The sequence below is a fragment of the Pangasianodon hypophthalmus genome, chromosome 1 (genome assembly GCF_027358585.1).
Source record: "Pangasianodon hypophthalmus isolate fPanHyp1 chromosome 1, fPanHyp1.pri, whole genome shotgun sequence".
NCBI classification, from domain to species: domain Eukaryota; kingdom Metazoa; phylum Chordata; class Actinopteri; order Siluriformes; family Pangasiidae; genus Pangasianodon; species Pangasianodon hypophthalmus.
In genome coordinates, this window is record NC_069710.1 from 13,041,253 (window position 1) to 13,064,677 (window position 23,425).

The following is a 23,425-nucleotide window of genomic DNA, read 5'->3' on the forward strand; positions in this document are numbered from 1 at the left end:
AGTTCCGGTTGATAATTGAAAAACATTTAACTAAACAGATTTTAAAAAACATGCTATTATTTAACAAAAAAACAAAAACAAAATGTAGATTCATTGATATGTTGAAGTTTTGTGTGAGGAAGTGTTTATTTACTGTAGCATTTATAGAAAGAGCCTCTAGTGCCAGTGTTTTTGTAACAATCAGGAGGTTTTCCACCACAGGAAAGTCTTCAGGAGTTTTTAATGCTTTGCGGTTTTTCGGTAACATGACAACCTCTGGTTTTTTTTGTCTTATTAACTTACACAAGAGAGAAACAATAAAGGCTGGTGAAAGAGTGACTGTTTATAGCTGCTGTAACGTAAGCAATAACATGCACAAACTTGTTTCTTTACGTGTCGCTCTTTAATAAAGAAAATAACGCAATCATTGACAACTTGCTGTGGTGTAAAGAGGAATAAAACACATCGGCATGGTAACGGTAACTTCGCTTCATCGTGCCATGCATCACTGATTATTTTCCTTTAACAACACACCTCGAAGTGTTTTATTCCTTACATATCAACTCTGTTGTTACAGTGCATTCAAATGCATGTATTTTTGGGAAAGAACTAGCTGTCACACTGACCAGAAAAAATAGTTAGCTAGCTAACATATTTACGAATAGTCTTTAATAGATTTTGAGATCCAGATGTAGTGGATACACACTGCTCACTCATTAGTTACAGCTTTCATGAGTCATGAGAGAATATGAATGAGGACACCGAACACAGAAGTCGTCTTATGAGAAACAAAAGAGCTCATTTCTTGGTGCAGTCCTCCTTCATTGTGGAAATAAATAAAGGGAAATATCTTAAGCCATCGTGAGATCTCTTTAGTGAAACGGTTGAGGTTGGCAGGAAGCTCTACCCTAGGTGGAGCTAGTTTGAAGTTTCAATACAATACTATTGTTACACAGTATTTACACTGTAGATAAATAAACAATAAGGTCAGCGTGGCAATGCATTGTGTGTCGTACGGACTGTAATCGGATCTCATGGGCTTCACACGGTATTATATTATACAATGCTTTTGTGATGGTACCTGTATCATCTTTATCTTGTATATTTGATATATTTTTATTTCATCAGTTATCAAAAAGTACTAAAATTTTGGGAAATTCTATATCTCAAACACGACTGTATTATTCATCATCCCCTATATATACTTAGGGTTGACAAGGTTGCAGGTGAAAAAGCAAGCCTGTTGTTTTTTGAGCTAGTTTAAAAAATACTCAGATTTTGTTCTGTCGCAAATAATCTGAATCAGAATCAAATCAGTTTCTGCAAACAAAGGCAAAGTGTAAATGCGAGCGAGCGCTACATCTTGCATCAGCTGAAGTGTTTGCTTATGGCTTGCGGCTCTGCGCAGACAGACTGGCCTGTCCTCCATTGAATGATTAATTTTATTTGTCTTAATTTCTGGGTTTGTATTGGCTGCTTCCTTTATTCCTTATATTCTTTTTTTTAATGCCAATAATAAAATGACTGGTTTTTACAAAATGTTCTGGGTGGTCCTCTTAGTCCTTGTGAACTAGCATGAGAATGTGTTTTTGATAGAGACTCTGGATAAAGGCGTCTGCTAAACAGTTAATAAAAATACACAATTTAAACTCCACAGTATATTCCATATATAAAAGTACAGTAATCCATGCAAATTATAAGATTTGAAGTCAATCAAGTCAAGGCTAGTCTTATCATGTGTAAATTTACACACACTCAGGAGCACGAGAAGGCTATGAACGTTTTTTTTTCGAACTTATGGGATTTTCATGAATACCACATTTCTTGTGTAAACACTTGTACAAGTGATTTACACATAAATCTGTTCATATTCAGCTTTGATAAACGAGGCCCAATGTGTCTACATCTTCTGTTGTAAGATACAGTATGTTGATGTCCATGAGAAAAGGCGTATTGCAGATACTGAAAATCGGAAATGCGTGCGCACCACAGTGAACTTTTCTGGGCTAGTTGCAGGTCTTTTGTGCAAGTTTCTGTAGTTTCTGTGTTTTAGATGTGTGTAAATATGAGTGTAGTTCTGTATTTTCCATTGGATTTTATACTTAAGATTCTCTCATGATAATGCTACCAGGGTAGACAAATCTATGAGAAGATTATCTGCCCTGGCTATTAGTTTTTTTTTTTTGTAGCTGTAATTTTTTTCCCCTCTCGATCAGGAACCAGGAAAGAAAAGACCTACTCTCTCTATTGACTTTCGCGAAACAAAAGTTTTTATTCGATGTGTAGATTTAAACAAAACGCGCTTCATGGTGATGCTGTGACTATGGCTCGTTCTGATTCCCACCCCCCGCTGCACTATGCACACCAGCTTTTAGTAGTTGGATAATTTCGTCTGAACGGATGCCAAAGGATCTTTACAGAATCGGGAACAACAGGAAGTTGCGTCATCTGACCTTCCTGACGACCATGGAAAAAAGAAAAGTACATCCTCTCATTCTTTCTTCTTTATTTTCGTACATTTTGATATTGACCGATAAGATCACTTTGAAAGCGTGATCATGTTACCCAAAATGTAGACTGAAAGTAACTCATGAATTCATTTTTTCCAATGATTGGTACCACAATCATTAAATCGGCCATCTTATAAACTTCAGTTGACCTAAAACAGATTTAAAATGACCCTTAAATGTTGAGAGGCTTTCACTGAAAGCCGAAGTTGGCGAGAGTTTGTTAAAAAAAAACTGAATTTTATGGAATGGAGGAAGATATTTGAAACCCTGCCACATGGTGGTGCTGTTATATACAAAATTATAAAATGTTCTACCTACAAACTGTGTTTCTACTGTATATCAAATACAGATTTAGCAACAACATACAGTATAATTAACCTGGAATGCTGATCTCTGTTCCAGTGTATAACTACACATTTATTCATTTTCTTCATTTTTACAAATTAAACATTTAAAATTTACTATACACGTACGTAGATATACACAATATGGAAATGGTCGATACTTTTAAATATCAGATTTAAAAAATATTACTTAAAATATTTCCAGTCTGAAGACATGAGCTCAAATGCAGGTAAAATCGATCACCTCTTTAGAATGATAAAAGCATTAAATGATGGTAAATATGATGCGTTTATAAATATCATTTACATCCAGGTAACGTGGATCTGCTGCACTTCCTCTGCTCAAGGCTTCACTTCTGGTCGTTAGCTCGCTGTCTTTGGATCAGCTCAGCGTACAGACCTCCTCTGCTCAGCAATTCCAGGTGAGTTCCAGCCTGCCGAGAAAATAAATAAATAAATACAAGTCAGGAGATTTTTCAAAAATGTAAAAAAAAAAAAAAAACTAGCACACCTTCCTACGATGTCATGTTCAAGATATTTGTTTTCATCACCCTTTATAGCATGGCACTGTTCAGAATTCTTGAGTCTGATTGGACAGAAGGTGTTTTGCTATACCAGCAGCTGTGTCGTTCTTTAATAAATAAAACACTGCAATTGTTGGCAAAAAGCTGTTGTGAATGAAAAATAAAACACTTTGGGGTGGTAACAGTAACTCATCACACCACCTGTTGTTAATTATTTTCGTATAACATCACGCCCCCAAGTGTTTTATTCCCTAGTTATGGCTTTTACTCCCCACCTCCACCACTCTGCCGCTGCTCATGACGCAGATAAGGTCCGCCCCCTGGATGGTACTGAGGCGGTGGGCGATGATGAGGACGGTGCGTCCCTCTGTGGCTCTGTCCAGCGCCTCCTGCACCACACGCTCCGACTCGGCGTCCAGCGCGCTCGTGGCCTCGTCCAGAATCAGCACGCTGGGGTTCTTCACAAGAGCACGAGCAATGGCAATCCTCTGCTTCTGCCCACCTGACAGGGTCACACCTCTCTCACCTGTACGGAGTTTTCCTCAGATAAGTACCAGGAAGGATGAAGTTAAAATGTAAATTGGCCTTTTTTTAATATTAAACATTTAAAATGCAACTCAGAGTGCTTCATGTTTGTCACCTGACTGTATTTTCTTTTCCTCCTCCACTATTACTACAGTGTAACCCTGATCTTGTCTCGGAATTCTCTCGTTGAAAACAAAGCACTCACCCACCACGGTGTCGTAGCCGTCGGGGAAGCTGGTGATGAAGGTGTGGGCGTTGGCCTGCTTGGCTGCAGCCATCACTTCAGCATCCGTGGCACCTGGCTTACCGAATCGGATATTCTCCATAACCGAGGTGCCGAACAGGACCGGCTCCTGCCATTAACGCCAGAAACAAACAGCACGGTAAATACGCAGCAAACAGAAGAACAGACAGACAGGTAGGTAGATTATATAGATAGAAAAGACAGACAGATAGACAGACAAGCATACAGGTAGATAAAAAGACAGACAGACAGGCAGGCAGAGATGTTGTTAGACATACAAAGGAAAGACATACAAACAGACAGGTAGACAGGTGGGTAGACATGTACAGATATAAAAGACAGACAGATAGATAAGCAAATAGACAGATAATAAGGAAACAAGGTAGGTAGATAATAAGGCAGACAGGTAGGTAGACATATAGAGTGACAGACAGGGAGACAGATTGAAAGCCATACAGAGTGAGAGAGAGAGAGAGAGACAGATAGGTAGAAAATCATACAGACAGACAGAAAAAGAGGCAGATGCCCATGTCTCACAGACTGACAGAATGTATAAAGTCATACAAATGTATAAAGTCATACAGACAAACATGGAGGCAGGGAGGCAGACAGACACAGAGACAAATTGAATCGCTGTATCTAACTACAAAACCTGTTTCAAAAACGTTCTTTTCCTGTCCTGAAAAGATTTGCAGTTTATTATAACGTGCCTGACTAATGAATCCAATCACGTGACCCCTGAGCCATGAAGGGTCGAGCGTCCTGATGTCCAGACCGTCCAGCATGACCAGTCCGCTGCTGGGGTCATAGAAGCGCTCGAGCAGCGCCGCCACGGTGGATTTACCTGAGGCACAAGCACGGACACAAATCGTTTCCATAGCAGCTAAAAATAATGACAACTCGCAGTAGTGTGGAAAGTACAATAAACTTCAAGGTGAACATTTCTGTACATTAAACCTCAGCACAGTATGAGATAAATAAGTAAATAAATAAAAACATACACACTACCTCCACCGGATTCTCCAACTATAGCCACCGTTTTACATGGAGGTAGAGTCAGGTTGAGGTTTTTCAGGATCTGGTTGCCAGGTCTCGTCGGGTAACTACAAAACATTAAAATGTGATCGAAAAGTCATCCTTAAACTTGAGAAATGTTACATTAAAGGCAGTGGAGAATATCTACCACGTACCTGAAGTTGACGTTGACGAAGTCTACTCTTCCCGTTAAAGATTTGCGTGGAATCCGTCCCCCGCCTGTCAGGGAAATGGTAGGTTCCAAAGTCATGTACTCGAAAACACGGGCTCCTGCGCTCATACCTCTCACCATCTGAGCAAGAAAACACATCAATTAGAACATTTTGATTGACAGCTCTGGTGAAATCTTTAACCTGATATTGATTCCAAGTTCCGCAACATTAAATGTAGCTATAAACGGATAAAAATGGACATGTTGTTGTTTAATAAATAAAAATTGTAATCAATGGCAAATTGCTGTGGTAAAAGATGAATAAAGCACTTATTGGGAAAGGATGGTGAGAGTAATTCTGCTTCATCGCACCCTTCCGTCGTTGATTATTTTCCTGTAACAGTGTTTTTCTGCACTACGTAATATGTAGAATTGTGGTTAACACAATGTCAATCACCTGCCCGAACAGAATGGAGATGCTGGCCAGGGATCTGCAGAGGATGAGAGGTGAAGTGTCAGAGTGTTGAAGTAATTAGAGATAAATGAGATGGTGCTGAGATCAGGCTGACCTTTGAACTGTTTGCGAGGCGACCAAAAATGACATGAGATCACCTGGGGTCATGTCGTTATGCGCCATTAAGGATCCACCGGCAAAAATAGTGCCCAGAACTAAACCTGACGAGAAAAGAATGAAAGGTTCATACAAAATTTATACGACTCTAATGTGAATATTATTCTGTATTAATCAATTTTTGTTTATTTAACACTCACAGTTCAAGACGATGTTGGAAAGTCCCTGAAACACGGCGATTCCTCTTCCTAAAGCTTCGTTCATCATGGCGGATTTCTCCACCTCTATGGCATACGTCCTGTAACAGACACCATAATGGCTGCTGAATATTTGAACAACAGTTATTTTGATTATTACGACACAGACACCAAGATGATGTTTGTGATTGTAAAGAAAAATGATGAACCTACTCCAGTTCTCGGTCCTCCATGGCGAAGGCCCTCACTGTTCGCACGTTCCCAAGGGCCTCATCGGCGACGCCTGTAGCTTTAGATACCTATGAGCAAAACCAGATAAATGCTTGTGCTATGCTTATAGAAACCCAAAATCTGGTTTGATGAACCATTAAATTGCCCCAAAGTGGAGTTATTGAAGCTTGCGTTGACCTGTTCCTGGGCTTTTCGAGAAAGCTTGCGCAGAAAGGAGCCGATGAGAGCGCCGGCACCAACGAGACACGGCAGCACCACCACCATCAGGCCCGTCAGCTTCGGAGAGATCACATACAGCGACACGAAGCAGCCGACGGTCTGCGTGACACTCCGTAAACCCTGAAGATACGGAAATAGGATTGTAAAGTATATGACCTTTATTTATACCACATCTCTGTTGTATTCTGACAGATTTAAATCTGAGGATTATATGAGCTCATTCTAATACGTTATCGTGGAATTATAAAGGGTACGCTCCACATAAAGTGAGGAAAAACGTGTAAACGTCGATACAGTGAAGCAGATGTTTATACAACATTTATGGAAGGAGTCTTCAGTGTCAGCGCTTTGTAATTAACTTTTCCGACATGTTCAGGATAGAGGAGTTTACACTTTGTAGTTTCACTGTAACATGACGACCTTATGAAAACTGTGAAGCATGGTGGTGGGAGCATTGCTGCCTCAGTAGACAGCTTGACCCAACAAAGACACATGTAAATCATTAAGTATGATTGGTTTAAACAATTAACACAGAAATCCAGCAAAATACCAAATGTTTTCTTGCAACTGGATGAACTGTAGCAGGATATAAGGACTCTAGAGAATCTAGAGGTTGGAGTGTGGAGCTGAAATTTCACCCCTTACCTGAGAGATAACCAGCTTGAATGAAGACTTGAACTCCTGAATGTCTGCAGTGAGACGGTTAACTAGGTGCCCCGTCTTATTGGCATCAAAGAACGCAACATCCTGTCTGCAGGAGAACATCAACACACAAACATATGGAGCCATATTTAATTTGAAATGTACACTGGTCTTTGTGTTATAGTGCTTTCATTATAAAGGGTCAAAGCACCAACAATGAACCTGCCAACAATTACAGCTTTTTAAATGTATCGAATAATGACACATTGTACTTTTTATCCATTTATAGTTACATTTAATATTGTGGAACGTCCACACGAAACATGTTCGTTCCTGTTCTCACTTAACGTTACAGCAGATATAAACAGTCAAATCGTACTACATGGTATAGTAATGTAATTAATAATCAACAAAAACAAACCTTAGCAATGATGCAAAGAGCGATTTCCTCATCTCGGCAGCTACGCTCTCTCCAACCCGGGACAGGAGGATGATGTAACCAGTGGTCAGTAGACCCTGAGGAACACACACTTGGCTTGTATTCAGTTTGTAGGGCACCACATAAATAAAAGTGTGGAAGTGTCCTAGCTAGCTAGTTCTAGCTAGTTAGTAAGCTAGCTAATTAACATGCTGAGCTAATTCGAAAGCTGGTAAACGTGTAGGTTGTTTGTGAGGGTAAAGTGTTTCCCCAGTACACACGCCTTCTCTTTTGTGTTGCAAGTGACCATCCATGTGACCAGTCAGCTAATGAAGTAGAAAACTGGAAAGGATACAGATTTGAAGAATCTTACCTGGAGGCCATATAGGCCAAGTAGCTTGAGCGCAGGTGTGCGAATGTCCCTCATGTAATTTCCCACGTGTTCCCTCATGTACTGCGCGACGACGTTCACTAGATTGCCGAGCATCAGTGGAATCTGGATGTTCAGAGCTGCTGCTCCGAATGCAAGCTAGAAGAAGTTTGGAGGAAGAAAACCATTAATCAAATTATGGCTAAAATCCAGAGGTGACAACATTGCTAGCATGAAAATCCTAGCAAAGATTTAGCCTAAGTCAGTTAAGATTTAGCAGCTCCTCCATTTTTTTTTTTAAACTGAACAAACAGGCCACAGTCCCAGAAATCTTGATTTCTGTTGACTTACAAAACCAAGGGTTGCGAATTCAAAGGTCACATTTCTTTCAATTTCTTTTATTTCAACCACATGTCTCTTGCTGATAATCGCAAGCGTGTTTTCTAGTGAAAAGTGTCCTAAGTCCCCTTGTGCTGCAAGTGGCCGCTCCAGTTTATACACACTTTTCAAGTCAACAAGAACGTAAGGCTTCATCTGACATGTCTGTTAGATCGGATACCTGCAAACATGTGTTAGATATCTTCTTATTAATTTGTTAATTAATGATGACACTCAGACGTGACGTACAACAATGGCCCCGATTAATGCGAGGATCTGTGGCCGGACGAACTCCCAGAGGAGCGCCCAGCTGAATTCTGGGATCTTCTCTTTGGCTTGTGCCTTTGCAGGGAGGAGGAGGTTGTTGTTGTTGAGATCGGCGCTGCAGTAAGCCACAGTGCCGAACAGTCTTGCTGTAAGCGTTAGAGCAGCTGGTCCCACCACAAACGTCAGGGCCACTCTAGGCGACTTGAGGCGATGCCGGGTCACGAGTCGGAGTGCTTTTTGAGCCTGGGTCCACATCCGGATGACTGCGCTGGTGGTGGTTGAGGATTGAGAGGTCCATTGTCGTGAGCGTTGTCCATATCTGTAGCAAAATAAAGAAATCATGCGGTGAATCCCAAACAGCAGTCGTTTAGACTTTATCCAAGCAAGCACTGGTGGGCCAAAACCCTTAATCTATCAAAGTGCACTAGATATGGAATTCTACCACTGACCCTAAATCTACACTGATGGACCAGATTCTAAATAACTCCCTACTCCCTAGTCAAGTGCACTACAAAAGTACACATCATTAAACTTGATGTAGACTCCCTTTGAAACAGTCTATTACTAACTACAAGTCAGAAGCGCAGTTCCTTTTAAATCAAGTAGCAAACACTATGTCAATTCCTACTCCATGTGGTTTTGATAATGGATAAACATATAAAATAAACTGATTTAGTGCTTTTTTTTTTTATCTCTGGTACTATCATAACACAAGGAATAACACTTGGGAGTGTGCTCTTATAGGAAAATAATCAACCACAGGGTGGTGTGACAAGGTAGAGTTACATTGAGCACTGGAAAGGAGATTATTTTCCCATAACAGCAAATCATGAAGTATTTTATTAAAATTAACATCTTCTGACCAGTCAGAATTGAGAATTCAAGAGGAATTAAACTGGATAAGGAACATTCTTAAGCACTGAAAAGTTGTTATATGTACAGTATAAAACCATTGTGGATTGTGCTGTCTGTGGCGAGTCAAATGAATCAACTCGAATCAAGTGAATCGATTCAGTAAAGTGATTCAATTAGCCTGTATGTGTAAATGTCTGCTTATGCAGATTTGGGCTGATTTAAAGCAGCTTGTCTGACACTCACATGAAAGGACACAACACAACAAATGTGTAACAGATGTTTCTATTTCCTGTTCAGTGTCTCAGTGTGAATTAAGGGGTAATAAAGTCTCATACCGGCTGGAATGCAGCAGCAGCTCGCTGGATTTAGTCACATTATACCGCAGTAATCCACCTGAACCTGGGGTTAATCGACTACAGCGCAAAATGTGAAACATTATCACTGTCTGATTCGGAAAACAGAACAGATTTTTTTATTAATTTCTGACTAACAGCAGTTTCATTCAAGGCAAACCTATAAATCTATACGTGCGCCGCCATTTTTAAACTGTCCCTGACGCGTTATCAGAACAAATCCCGCCTCCTGCTCTACGATTGGCTAGGATTGGTTCGAGTGGTCCCAGGTTCTGTTCTGTGATTGGTTAGTCATTTGTACGCACACGCAAACCGTTTATCAACCCACCATCCAGCCAATAGGAAGCCACAAGCCGGGATACGGGTGCGATAAGAAATACAGAACGCACCTCTTGTCCGGGTTCTCGGTCGGCAGGTTTTTTTTAAATTTTATTTTATTTTTTACTGCCGTTAGGGGGCGGAGGAAGGTGAAGGTTACACAATTATTAAAACGAACATATATTTAAATATTAATTTAATTAAAACTACAAATTGCTTGCTGGCAGAAGAGTTTGATTGATCTTCTTCTGAATCTTCTTCTGAAACATTTGAATCTTCTTTTTAATCTCTTTTGTCTTTTGAATCGTCTGAATCTTTTGAATCTTCTTTTGAAACTTCTGAATCTTCTTCTGAATCATCATCATCATCATCATCTTCTTCTTCTTCTGAATCATCATCATAATCAAAACTTAAACACCTGCTCACCCACCTATCGTTAAAGAACACCCCATTTTCCTCTTAGCTTTGAAAAAATAGATAGATAGATAGATAGCCAACAAATAAATAAACAAATATTTTCTTGACATATTGCTCTACTTCAAAACATAATCATAAAAAATGTAAAGCTTTTTCTCGAAAGGCTGTTATTTATATTTGTTTAAACTCCTGCCTAATGGGATTTAAAAAATTTAAATAAAAAATAAATAAAAGCACAAAGCGGACGTGACGTCTGGTCGACGTCACAATGACGTCGCCGAGGTTTGTTGACATGTCTGTTTTTGTTCAGGAGAGAAAAGAGCAATAACAGAAAAGCGTCTGCGGTCCTAATGGTAAGAGCTGCGGCGAGTTTATAAACTTTATAAATTTTATATATTTTAGACAAATTAAATAATAGTAAAAAAATATAAAGCATGCTAGCTGAGTTAGCTGTTTACGTAAACAGTATTGTTAGTTATTTCATCAGCTAGCTGTTAGCTCACTTGGTTAGCTTGGACAGGATGATTTTATTTGTCAGTTATGTATTTTTATATTTAGAAAGTTTTAAAATAAAGTCAAAATGTTTAACGTTAATTCCAATCGGGTATCTTAGCTCAATTCTGTCTTTTATTCTTATTTTCATCTTTAACAAGTCATCGTGTCGTGCGTCTGGGATGTTGGCTGTATTTCAAACGACTCCCTGTTGGATGTATAAGTGCACTACATAGGCATTATGTTGTAGGCTTTATAGCGCACTTTCAAGTGGTGGAAGGGGTGATTTGGGATACAGCCGCTGGCAATGTCACCGTGTGGGTGGTTTGATATTAGCTAGGGCAAAAATATTTTGGAAGTTGAATCATTATCATGAATTAGGAGTACCTTATAAACACGTTTTCCTGTGATCAAAAGCAGCCTGTAGTTTGTCGGCATGGCATGCTGACAAAAAAAGGATGTTGGAGAATATGACTTCATGTCTTAGTTATTTTTAAACCTCCAAGAATAAAATTTCAGAGATCAGAGTTGTGGCCTTTCTGAGAGCTGTCACGTAAAAGATTTTTAATTCAATCACATTAAATCATTTGTCTTTTGGTTGTTTTTCTTTCCCTCCATAAGGACCAGTGATGAATGATTGAACGCAGAGGAGAATGTGAAGCACGATGGCTGACTTTGAAACCTACCAGGAGTACCAGAGACTAGAGGATTATGAGGAGGACTCGCCTCCGGGAGAAGAGGATCTGCTGATCCATGTGCCGGAGGGACTCAGAGGTACTGAGACGATCTTGTCGGTGTTCATACGAGTTACATTCGCTTCTTCAGTCCACTCTGAACGAGCGATGCGGCGGCGCTTTAATGTCATGCTTTAGTCTGTCCAGTTCTCTCACCTCTTTATCCGAACACTCAGCTGTCTCGACTGCCTAGCTGTCTACATAGCTCAGTGTCATGTAGCTGCAATGCATTCTGGGACGTTGCCTTTGCGCTGACGTCTCCTCTACTTGAAAATTACAGAAATATGTTTCTCTTTGGCGTGTATCTCAGTCACAAGTCTCTCTCTCTCTTGCATTTTAGGGTTGAACATTATGGCACGTAACTTTACAACAACATGATCGAAGCACAAGTTTTAGACTAAATTAAAACGGAAATAAAATCATTTCCATATCATATTTATGCTTTATTAAAGTTGAAGTATTAAAGAAAGTTATAATCAGAAAACATGAAAGTTACTTAATATTTTTTGTGCATTTTTTTGTCTCAGTCTTACTGATTCGACTCTTGTTTGTTTGTTTGTTTGTTTGTTTGTTTGTTTTTTCCCCTAGATTCCTGGCATCACATCAAGAACCTTGACAATTTCTTCACTAGAATATCCTTCCCGTGACTTTTCGTCAGGTTTCTTTGCTTTTCATGTTTTTATTATCGATCATCTAATCCAAGCATGCTTCTTGTCTGCTTATTCCTTAACCAAGTTTGCGTACATTTATCATTTCCATCAGAAGAATGGATTCGCCTGTATGATGTTATCCGAGTTCTTTGAACTTGTGTAAGTAAACGCCCTTATGTAAGGAATAAAACACTTCAGGATGTGCTGTTAGAGGAAAATAATCTGCTTTGAAATGTATTATTTTCTAATAAACAGCACACTTCTTATGGAGTGTTTTATTCCTCTAAGACCACAGCAATTTGCCTGCTTAATATGTGATTTGATGAGCAGTTGGAACTGCTCCTGAAAACCTTCAGGTCAATCAGAATCGAGAATGAAACCAAGCTGGAATAAAACTGGTAGTGTCCTGCGACGTTCTTATTCTTGCGTTTCCGTGGTGTCTTGCTCTTCCAGGCAGTTCCTGTTCGTGGTCACGTTCACCACCTTTCTGTTCAACTGCGTGGAGTATGACGTGCTGTTCGCCAACCGAGCCGTGAACCACACCGGGCCAGGCGTGAACCCGCTGGACAGGACCAAGGTCACGCTGCCGGACGCCATCCTGTCACCTGAGCAGTGCACAGAGAGGTCAGTGTGACCCGCTTTTATCCCACGATTCACCCAGATGCTCGAAGGTCCTTAATCACTTTATAGGAAATGAATCAGCGTTACCAGTTTGACTTGACCCTGATTATTTTCTACCAACGGCACATCGTGACCTTAGTTCTGAGTCACTAGAGACTCCTTCCTTAAATGTTAATAAACATCTTACCGAAAATATCAGCATGTGAACAGGTATATGTTTTTCCTTTAAAAATTAAATGACGTATCTCGTGTAAGTTACTGTAGTTCATCAACACCTTTTGACCAATCAGAATGCAGAATTGAACAGGGCTCTGACTTTATTTATCTGTCTTATTTATTTATTTATTTATTTATTTATTTGTTTATTTCACACTTTCTGTGTTCGATCCAGTCCTTGTTTGGCTTTTTTCGGCTCCTCCTCCTCCTCTTCCGCGGCCCTCTCCTCCTCTGCAACATCCAGACTGTAAATAAACACCTTTATTGCGACACCAGCAGAGGGAACTTGCTGTCACGGAGCTTGCTATTTCTGTGACTCTACACAGAACAGATCTGCTTTCTGAGAAGATCTGTTTATCCGCACTAGTTTATGTTCACATAAACTTGATCATCTTTTGCGTGAGCGAGAGCCAAAACGTTTCGGTTATCAGAGATGACGTGATTCCAGCCTGGTCTCTGTCCAAGAACAGTGTGGAACTGAAGTCATCGATGGCATGCTCACTTGATTAAAAAAAAACAAAAAAAAAGTAGAGAGAGCAGCAGAAGGTGAACACACACACTCGTTTAAATCCAGTGTATCGAGTGTGTGGTGAAAAATTGATATTGCGATTTTATTTATGAATATGTTTTGTGTTCCCTATTGAACAAATAACAAAACCAAGCTTCACCTTTGTGTAAGTCGCATAATGACATAAAGACTTCTGAAAAAGAAGGACGGAGGAGATTGAGCTTCGTGGTTTCTCGCTAACATTATAAACCTAACTATAAATGGATAAAAAGTATGATGTGTCGTTCTTTAATGAATAAGAATGATCTTTTTTTTATCCGGTTTGTCTTTCTCTTCACGCTAAACGCAACGTTCTTGATCACCTCAGATGCATGTTTTGTTATTCGTTTCACACCAGAAAGACGTTTTGTTTGCCGCTCCGTTCACTCCAAAACGTTTTTGATCACCAAAGATGCAGCTTTTCTTATCCACCTTGCTTTTCTGTTTCCGTTAAAATGGTGTTTTCGACCACTGAACACTCATCTTTTTTTATCCATTTTGTTTTCCGCTCACGTTAAACAGCATTCTAAAATTCTTTAAAGATTTTATGCATCTTCTTTTTTTTTTTAAAAAAAAACAAACTATTTCTCCTTTCCGTTCATGCTAAAACAACGTTTTTGACCAAAGACGCATCTTTTCTTATCCACTTTTCTTTTCTGTTCACATTAAAATGGTGTTTTGACTGCCTCGTGTGGAGTGCGAGAAAGCGTGCTTTATGTTCATGTGGTTAAAACAAACAGTGGAAATGATGTGGAGGTCATGGGCGAGACACTCAGTGGGCATACCTAGCTCACCATATCGTTTTCTTGTTTTCATTGTCGATGGGAAACAGACAGAAAAATGGCATTTGTAAAATTCAATGTGTTAATGTCGACTAGGCACCACACACACACACACACACACACACACATACTCTTGGTGTATCTTAACAGCATTTTTCCTATTATTATAGCTTCTTTATTTAATTTAATCATATTTTATTATTTGTTTGGATGCACAGTACTTGGATGGATGCACAATATTTTATTAGTGTGTGACTTGTTTACAACCCCCCCCTACACACACACACACACACACACACACACACACACTTTGCAGCCTCTGGTGACAAAATAAAATGAAAATTACTGCTGCATAACAATTGTAATGTCTTCTGTGACAAAGTGTCCCACAGTTTATGGTTTATTATATTTTTTACGTTGCCAAGTCCGAGGCCTGCGCTCACTCGAAATGTTTACCACGATCAACCTTCAGTGGAACATCGTGAAAATCAGGACAGTGAATCTGACCGCCGTTGTATCTTCTGAAAATTGACAACTGTAGAATGTGTGATGTATTTGAAATAGATGAGAATGCACTAGAAAACATCTGGATTCGTTGTGTTCAGGATTCAGGGCAACAGCTGGATCATCTTTCTCCTAATAATGGCGGCCATCTTTTGGATCTATCGGCTTGGGAAGGTGATCTGCAACGTGCTCAGTTACTGGGAGATCCGCCAGTTTTATATAAAAGCCCTGAAGATCAGCATGGTGAGTACAGTATGCACAGCCCATATCACGTGTTTACACGAGGAAAGTTATTAAGCACACGTTAATAAAAGAGCTTTAATCGGATGTTTAAGCTTTAGCACTAATAGAACATTGTATGTACCGCTGATATGCTGGACTACAGTGAGATTCAAAATTACTGGCTCCCTTGGTAAGGCTTTTGAGATTAAATTTTAAGGTAGGGTATTTTTTCTTGTATTTTGGATACCATTCCACCTCTAGTTTTAGCTGAATTCATTCTGAAGCAACCCCAGACCTGTCTATAAGATTAAGTAACCTATTCGCTGGTTGTTCTACTGAACGGCAGGACGAGCTGTGCAACTTCAGCTGGCAGGAAGTGCAGGCGCGCCTGATCAGGCTGCAGCGCGAGCAGCAGATGTGCATCCACAAGAAAGAGCTGACCGAGCTGGACATCTACCACCGCATCCTGCGCTTCAAGAACTACACGGTAGCCATGATCAACAAGTCGCTGCTGCCCGTGCACCTGCGCGTGCCCTTCCTCGGTGACGTGGTCTTCCTCACACAGGGCCTCAAGTACAACTTTGAGCTGATCCTGTTTTGGGGGCCGGGTTCGCCCTTTCAGAACAAATGGAGCCTGCACCCGAAGTACAAGCGAGCGAGTGAGCGCCTGGAGCTGGCACGTCAGCTGAGCCGCACCATCCTGCTGGCGGGCATGGCCAACCTGCTGCTGTGTCCGCTCGTGCTGGTGTGGCAGGCGCTGTACGCCTTCTTCAGCTACGCCGAGGCCATCAAGCGTGAGCCGGGCAGCCTTGGTACACGCTGCTGGTCGCTCTACGGACGTCTCTACCTACGCCACTTCAACGAGCTGGACCATGAGCTGCGTGAGCGTCTCGGCCGCGCCTATCGTCCCGCCGCCAAATACATGAACTCCTTCAACTCGCCCCTGCTCGCTGTGCTGGCCCGGAGTGCAGCCTTCTTTGCTGGCTCGCTGCTAGCCGTGCTTGTCGCACTAACCGTCTATGATGAAGACGTCCTTGCAGTACAGCATGTCCTCACTGCAGGGACCGCTCTTGGTGTCATTATCACCATTGCGAGGTATGAAGATCTCTCTATTTTGCAGTTTTAGCAGTTTTTCGCAGTTTCTAGAAATATGGGTTAAGCTGCTTATGTAGATTATACATTAAAAAGACCATGATATAAAATGATTATATATTTATAAATAAATAGTTCAGCGTACTGAAGGTGTAATTCAGCACCTGTAAGAAGTGACCTTGTGGCTTTCTGCTCTCCGGCAGGTCCTTTATACCAGACGAGCATATGGTGTGGTGCCCAGAGCAGCTGCTACAGTGTGTGTTAGCACACATCCACTACATGCCCGATCACTGGAAGGGCAACGCTAACAAGAGCGAGACGCGCGACGAGATGGCGCAGCTTTTCCAATACAAAGCGGTGAGGAATATACAGTGGAGACAGATTGTTACCTTGTACATACCAGAATGCACTAATAGAGCCGGATTCTCATTCTCCCGGATTCTCTGTCATCATTTTTGTCTGTTTATTGTTACGCCAGCCATCCATAGTCTTTAAAGGTAGAGGAAGCACAATTTCATTAGTTAAATCAAAGCTGTGTGAATGTGCTCTTCAGGTCTTTATCCTGGAGGAGTTGCTCAGTCCAATCATCACACCCTTCATCCTCATCTTCATCCTCCGGAACAAGTCTCTGGAGATCATCGACTTCCTGCGCAACTTTACCGTGGAGGTGGTGGGCGTCGGCGACATATGTTCCTTCGCACAGATGGACATCCGCCGACATGGCAACCCACAGGTGTGTGTGTGTGTGTGTGTGTGTGTGTGTGTGTGTGTGTGTGTGTGTAGTTTTTTTTTTTTAATTTTTTTTTTTTACATAAGGTCATTTTTACTTAAGTGAAAAATATAAAAATGTTTAATATGTATCTAATGATGATAAAAGCTATGTTAAGTTACTTTTGATTTAATGTTATTTCTCCGCTCTCAGTGGATGTCAGAGGGCCAGACGGAGGCGTCCGTGTACCAGCAGGCAGAAAACGGCAAGACGGAGTTGTCGCTTGTTCACTTCACCCTGAAAAACCCTCGCTGGCAGCCGCCTCAGGACAGCTCGCTGTTCATCAGCCATATGCGCGAGAAGGTGCAGCAGGATGCGCAGGCTGGCCCGAACCCTCAGCTCCTGCTCTCCGAGGCTCCGCTCTGCACCTCGCTGCTCTCCAATGACTCCGCCACTGCGGTGGGTTACTATTCCATTTTATTTTTTACTTTATTGTATCAAATCTCTCAGAAATTGGCAAACTGTTTTGAAATTGGCAGTACTGTTTTGCGGTGGAAACAGTAACTCTGCTTCACACTGTCCCTGCCCTTGATTATTTTCCTATAGTCCCAAGGACAGTGCAGTCTATGTATCTTTAAACAGCTAGTAATTTTTAAAATATGAGTATTATAAATTGCTGAATGAATATTTAATATGTGCTCTTGACTACATTGTCTTGCTGATGTGTGACAAATGATAATGTCCCCTGCAGCCTGATACCCTCTTGGCGAGTGTTCTGGCTCATCCGGTCCTGACGGCGTCTGGGTTGCCGGGCTGGAACCGTCGATTTGTTCCTCAGAGCAGTACGGCCTCAGCCGCCGCGAGCGTACTAGCCTCGCTCTCATCCTCCCAGCAGCCTCAAGCCGGGCGCTTGCGCTCTCACATCCTCCAGCCGTCCGTTCATCAACATCACGAAAGTCCCATGTACCACAGCAGTGCCGCTGACAGGTGATTCCACTAAACACACCTATTTAACAGCAGTGTGGAACTCACTCAGTCATGTGGATGATCAATTATTAAAAAAATAAATTAGGAGATTAAAAAGCATTGCTAATTAGTATCAGTCTGAAGCTAATTGACTAGCTAATTCAATTGAACAATTAGAAAGTTAAAAGAATTAAATATTTAATTAATATAGATGCGACTCATCAGAATTAATCTATAGATATTTGATTAAACGTTCTCATTACAATCTAGCATGTGTGCCAGCGAGTCGAAGATGTACGGCCAGTCAGGTTCAGCCCTCCTCTCAGAGTTCGCCACAGCCGAGATGAGCCTTCATGCCATCTACATGCATGAGGTAAGTGCTGCATTGATGAAAATGATGTAAATCATATGCCACAGCCTTCATACTCACCAGTTCTCAAACCAGTTGAACCCCTATGGGAGATTTCTAACAATTGTTTTGTTTTCCTCTCATTTGTCACCTGTATGTATGTGATGTATGTTATAATCTTGACTTAAGATAAAGGTTATTACGTCTCATAGGTGCATCAGCAGAAGTTCCCGTGTCAGCGTGGACCTGGTCAGTTACATCCTCACGTGTCTTTAAGGGACTTTGGTACCAGCGCTGGTGAGTTTTTGCTTTTTAGAATATTTAGGATTACCTCTACTCAAACATATTTATGCTGTCGTATAACATGTTTTGGAAACAAACTCTTAATATGCAGTCAGGTCCAGAAGTATTTGGACAATGGCAGAGTTTTTGTGATTTTGCCTTTATACACCACCACAATGGATTTGAAATAAAACAATCAAGATGTGATCAAAGTGTAGACTTTCAGCTTTATTTTAAGAGGTTCCACAAAAATATGGCATTTACCATTTAGGAATTACAGTCATTTTCAACAAAGTACCTCCATTTTCAGGGGCTCAAAGGTATTTGGACAAAGTGACATAATTGTAAATATAACCATAATTTTAATACTTGGATAAAAAAATCCTTTGCAGTCAATGACTGCCTGAAGTCTGGACCCCATGTTCTCAAAACTCGTATTCTGAGTTTCCTCCCTGGAGATGCTTTGCCAGGCCTTCACTGCAGCCACCTTCAGTTGCTGCTTGTTTGTGGGTCTTTCTGCCTTCACTCTTGTCTTCAGTAAGTGAAAAGCATGCTCTATTGGGCTGAGATCAGGCGACTGAATTGGCCGTTGAAGAATATTCCATTTCTTTGCCTTGAAAAAGTCTTGAGTTGCTTTCGCAGTATGTTTAGGGTCATTATCCACCTGCACTGTGAAACGGCGTCCTATCAGTTTTGTAGCATTTGGCTGAATGTGAGCAGAGAGTATAGCCCTATACACCTCAGAATTCATCTTACTACTTCTGTCAGCAGTCACATCATCAATGAACACCAGTGAGCTTGTTCCATTGGCAGACATACATTCCCATGCCATAACACTTCCTCCACCATGCTTGACACATGATGTGGTATACTTTGGATCGTGAGCTGTTCATTTCTTTCACCACGCTTTTCTCTTCCCATCATTCTGGTACAAGTTAATTTTGGTTTCATCAGTCCAAAGAATCTTATTCCAGAACATGGGAGGCTTTTTAGATGTTTTCTGGCAAAGTCTAATCTGGCTTTCCTGTTCTTGAATGTTACCAGTGGTTTGCACCTTGTTGTAAACCCTCTGTATTTACATTCATGAAGGCGTCTCTTGATTGTAGATTTTGATAGTGATACGCCTACCTTCTCCAGAGTATTCTTGACTTCTGTTGATGTTGTGAAGGGGTTTTTCTTCACCAATGAAAGGAACCTGCGATCATCCACTTTAGTTGTCTTCTATGGTCTTCCAGGCCTTTCGATGTTGTTGAGCTCACCAGTGCTTTCTTTCTTTTTAAGAATGTACCCAACTGTTGTTTTGGCCACACCTAAGGTTTATGCTAGCTCTCTTATAGATTTATGTTGTTTTTTCAGCCTAATGATGGCCTCTTTCACTTGCATTGAGATTTCTTTGGACTTCATATTGGTAGCTCCAGTCGAACAGCTGCCAAATGCCAACTCAATACGTGATATCAACACCAGACCTTTTATCTGCTTCATTTGTCTTGAAGTAACGAGGGAATGGATCAATTAAATTTTTTGTCAGTCAATTGTCCAAATACCTTTGAGCCCCTGAAAATGGAAGTACTTTGTTGAAAATGGCTGTAATTCCTAAATGGTAAATGCCATATTTTTGTGGAACCTCTTAAAATAAAGCTGAAAGTCTACACTTTGATCACATCTTGATTGTTTTATGTCAAATCCATTGTGGTGGTATATAAAGGCAAAATCACAAAAACTCTGCCATTGTCCAAATACTTCCGGACCTGACTGTATATCGACACAGGAAGCACTTATATTCATATATAATTTAATATATTGTTAGTATTTCAGAATATTTAACTAAATAGCAATCACATGTCTCCCAACGCTAGTGCCTGCGCCTCAGATGCACCCGGCTGGCCTGACGGCGCTCTCCCCTCTCCGGCTGGGAGGCTGGGTGGAGGAAGAGGAGGAGGAAGAGGAGATCAACAGCAGCTCTGATCCACATCACACGAGTCACACGAGCGGGGCGAGCAGCTGAAGTGCCTTAAAGATCTGGGGTGTGTTATCCGCTGTCTCCGGTCCTGCCATTGCTGTTTCACACGCTATCTTGTGCTCTCCGTCTGTCCAGTCATTCTCATAATTGCTTCTGTCATGCGTTGATGACTTCGTAAGAGCTCTTTATCAGCCGAATTAGTTTATATAATATAAGTCATTGACGGTCCAGAAAATGAAATCCTGCTAGGACACAATCACAGTGAAATTGTACTTCCACAGAGTAATGCTATAAGTAAGGAGTAGAACACTTGGGGGAGTGCTGTTGTAGGAAAATAGTCAATGACAACACATGCAGAAGTGTTTCGTTCCCCTTATACCACAGTAAATTACCAATGTCTAACATTTTTTAATAATTATACACACGATACTTTTTCTCTGTTTATAGTTACATTTTTAATGTTGTGATGATGTACATTTAACGTTTGGGGAGCAGTTGCAACGTTTTTAATGTTGTCCAGTTCCTGTCAACACATATGTAATAACAGCTAGTACATAACAGTCGTTCCTTCACCAATCTCTTTTTTTCCCAAGAAAGCACTCTGTCAGAATATTTGTCGGAAAACTTACAGCTATACTTCTGTCTGTTACAAATCCCCGACACTTCCATAAACGCTGCCATAAATGCTAAATAAACATTGCTCACATATCAATAACTACACAGTTTTCAATAAGTTTATGTGACGCGTTCACCACTCCGTACAACTCCGTACATTGTTACAGTAGAAACAATAACGAATTGCGTGTTAATAGAAACCTGGAACTACTGTCAAAGCTGCTGTTATAGAAAATTAATCAACACCTTGTGACCAATCAGAATTGTGAGTTTGACAGCATTGTGCTGAAAGGATTTTTATTTGTTACTATTTGTTATTATTATGGACTAAATCTTGACTACACTGAATGATTAGTTTCAATCTCTTGCTGTTTTTCTATCTTTTACAGACTTTGCATTCATTTTCTGGAAGAATGTCGTGGCCTTAGTTTGATTTGAAGCTTCTTGATCAAATGAATTGGATCACGGAGTCTTCGCTTCACTGGTCTTCCGGCCTCGAGGAGCTGTGGTATTCTGGACCTACACAGTGTACCAACCACTTTCTCCTCTCGCTTAGATGTTTCATTATTATTATTTTTTTAAAGTTGTTGTTGTTGTGTGGGTGAGTGTTCATTCTCAGATTAAGGATGTAGCTTGTGTGCTAAGCAGTAGGTTGGTTTCAAAAACATGAGCTTGGTGACAAATGTGAACTCGCTCATGAGTGGGAGAAAAGGTATATTAGTGATTTATTTTTTTTCTGAAGATCATGAGGTTTCGTTGTGTGTATTATTTTGCATGTGGTGCCCCATCAATGGAGATGTACAAAAGTTTTGTAAATATTTCAGGTTTTTCCAGGTCTGAAAAAAAGAACAACAACAACAAAAAAAAATCTGCCTCTGCCGACAACGTTTGCATTTTGAATTGTAACACTTCAGTCTTGGAAACATTTGAGAATCTTTAGGAAGCACTGAACTATTCTGAATACTTTTTACAGAGGTGCTGAAATGTACACACAGTTTATGTTCGCTGATTTTTCATTGTCGGAGTGACACTAAAGCATTTTTTGGACTTCTATATTCGTCATCAAAGGGGCAAATCATTTACGTGAGGAATAATAAACTTGGGGGTGTGCTGTTATAGGAAAATAATCAAAGACGGGGTGGTGTGATGAAGCAGAGTTTTATTAATTTTCCAATCACAGCACATCCTGAAGTGTTTTTTCCTCTTCTGCCACAGCAAGTACATTTATCAGAAAATGAAGTGGTACTTTTTGTCCGTTTATAGTTGCGTTTAAAAGTTAGTTCCTGTTGTCACTTACTTTATAACAGCTATAAAGAGAGAACATTTGTTCTCTCACCCACCTCTCTCAAAGGTCAGAAAAAAAAATGCAGCCTGTCTTTATCAAGAAGCCGTAAAGAGCAATGTGCTGAAGTGCTGAAACTGGAGACTCCATCAAAAATTACACATAAAAAAAAAAAAAAATTCGATTATGTGGAGAATCTGCCATGCATGTCTCTGTGTACTGTCAAAAAAAACCCCTGAAAATTAAGTTATGGAAAATGAATTAACACGTTTTGACCAATCAGAATGGAGAATTCAGCAGCACTGCGGTATAACCATTAATTAAACACTTTTCAGTTCAGATGTCTATTCAGATGAAACCACTAGACACTGTAAAAGTTTATATTTAATACTAATTCAGTGAGATATTAAGTATATTTGAGTATTTTTTTTACATTATAAAACATTAATGGTGCTTATATGACAAAGGAAAAGGAAGTGACGTTTTTCAATATTAACACCTAATTAGGTAAGTGATGAATTAGCTAGCTGTTAATCAAGCCTTAGCGCTTTTATTATCTTGACAAGCAAGGTTCATTTTCTTAACGTTTCATACTGCGCTCGGATAAATAATGTATCATGGAGAGGCCATTAGGAAGACCAGATGGCTACCGCTGTTTCCATAAACTGCTAATCCTCTCTCACAGCTGATAGATGAAAAGTTTCACAACACACATTTATTGTGTCTGAAAATAGTATTGCTTTTAAGGATGAGGAAAAACAGTACATTGCCTCGGACATGTTGGCAATGTTTGTTTTTCGTTTTTTTTTTAAGTTCACATCAGGTTAAATGCATTAATATTTATCACAGCCTGA

At 40.4% G+C, this 23,425-nt stretch overlaps 2 protein-coding genes across 4 annotated transcripts; one reads left to right on the forward strand and one right to left on the reverse strand.

The window, feature by feature from the left end:
- Positions 1-2,879: 2,879 nt before the first annotated feature.
- Positions 2,880-10,035, reverse strand: abcb8 (ATP-binding cassette, sub-family B (MDR/TAP), member 8). Of its 2 annotated transcripts, XM_026926017.3 has the most exons (16): positions 9,796-10,035; positions 8,588-8,924; positions 7,964-8,119; positions 7,594-7,688; positions 7,176-7,281; positions 6,489-6,650; positions 6,294-6,379; positions 6,084-6,181; positions 5,882-5,987; positions 5,770-5,803; positions 5,317-5,453; positions 5,135-5,229; positions 4,837-4,970; positions 4,088-4,235; positions 3,633-3,883; positions 2,880-3,267 (listed from the first exon to the last, which is right to left on the reverse strand). In XM_026926017.3, the coding sequence occupies exons 1-16, from the start codon at positions 9,894-9,896 to the stop codon at positions 3,184-3,186; spliced, it is 2,130 nt and encodes a 709-aa protein (XP_026781818.3). In that variant the 5' UTR covers positions 9,897-10,035; the 3' UTR covers positions 2,880-3,183. The 2 variants fall into 2 exon arrangements, with proteins under 2 accessions (XP_026781818.3, XP_026781819.1); XM_026926018.3 differs by lacking the exon at positions 9,796-10,035 and having other exon boundaries at positions 8,520-8,630.
- A 774-nt stretch (positions 10,036-10,809) lies between these two features.
- Positions 10,810-22,784, forward strand: atg9b (autophagy related 9B). 2 transcript variants are annotated; one of them, XM_026926585.3, is made up of 15 exons: positions 10,810-10,901; positions 11,662-11,814; positions 12,363-12,406; positions 12,519-12,583; positions 12,878-13,048; positions 15,196-15,337; positions 15,663-16,411; positions 16,612-16,765; positions 16,962-17,141; positions 17,331-17,576; positions 17,869-18,104; positions 18,354-18,456; positions 18,645-18,729; positions 20,571-20,738; positions 21,679-22,784. In XM_026926585.3, exons 2-14 carry the CDS (start codon positions 11,706-11,708, stop codon positions 20,717-20,719), a joined length of 2,433 nt encoding a protein of 810 aa, XP_026782386.3. In that variant the 5' UTR covers positions 10,810-10,901; positions 11,662-11,705; the 3' UTR covers positions 20,720-20,738; positions 21,679-22,784. The 2 variants fall into 2 exon arrangements, with proteins under 2 accessions (XP_026782386.3, XP_053088141.1); XM_053232166.1 differs by lacking the exons at positions 10,810-10,901; positions 12,519-12,583 and having other exon boundaries at positions 11,770-11,814; positions 12,363-12,432.
- Positions 22,785-23,425: the final 641 nt, after the last annotated feature.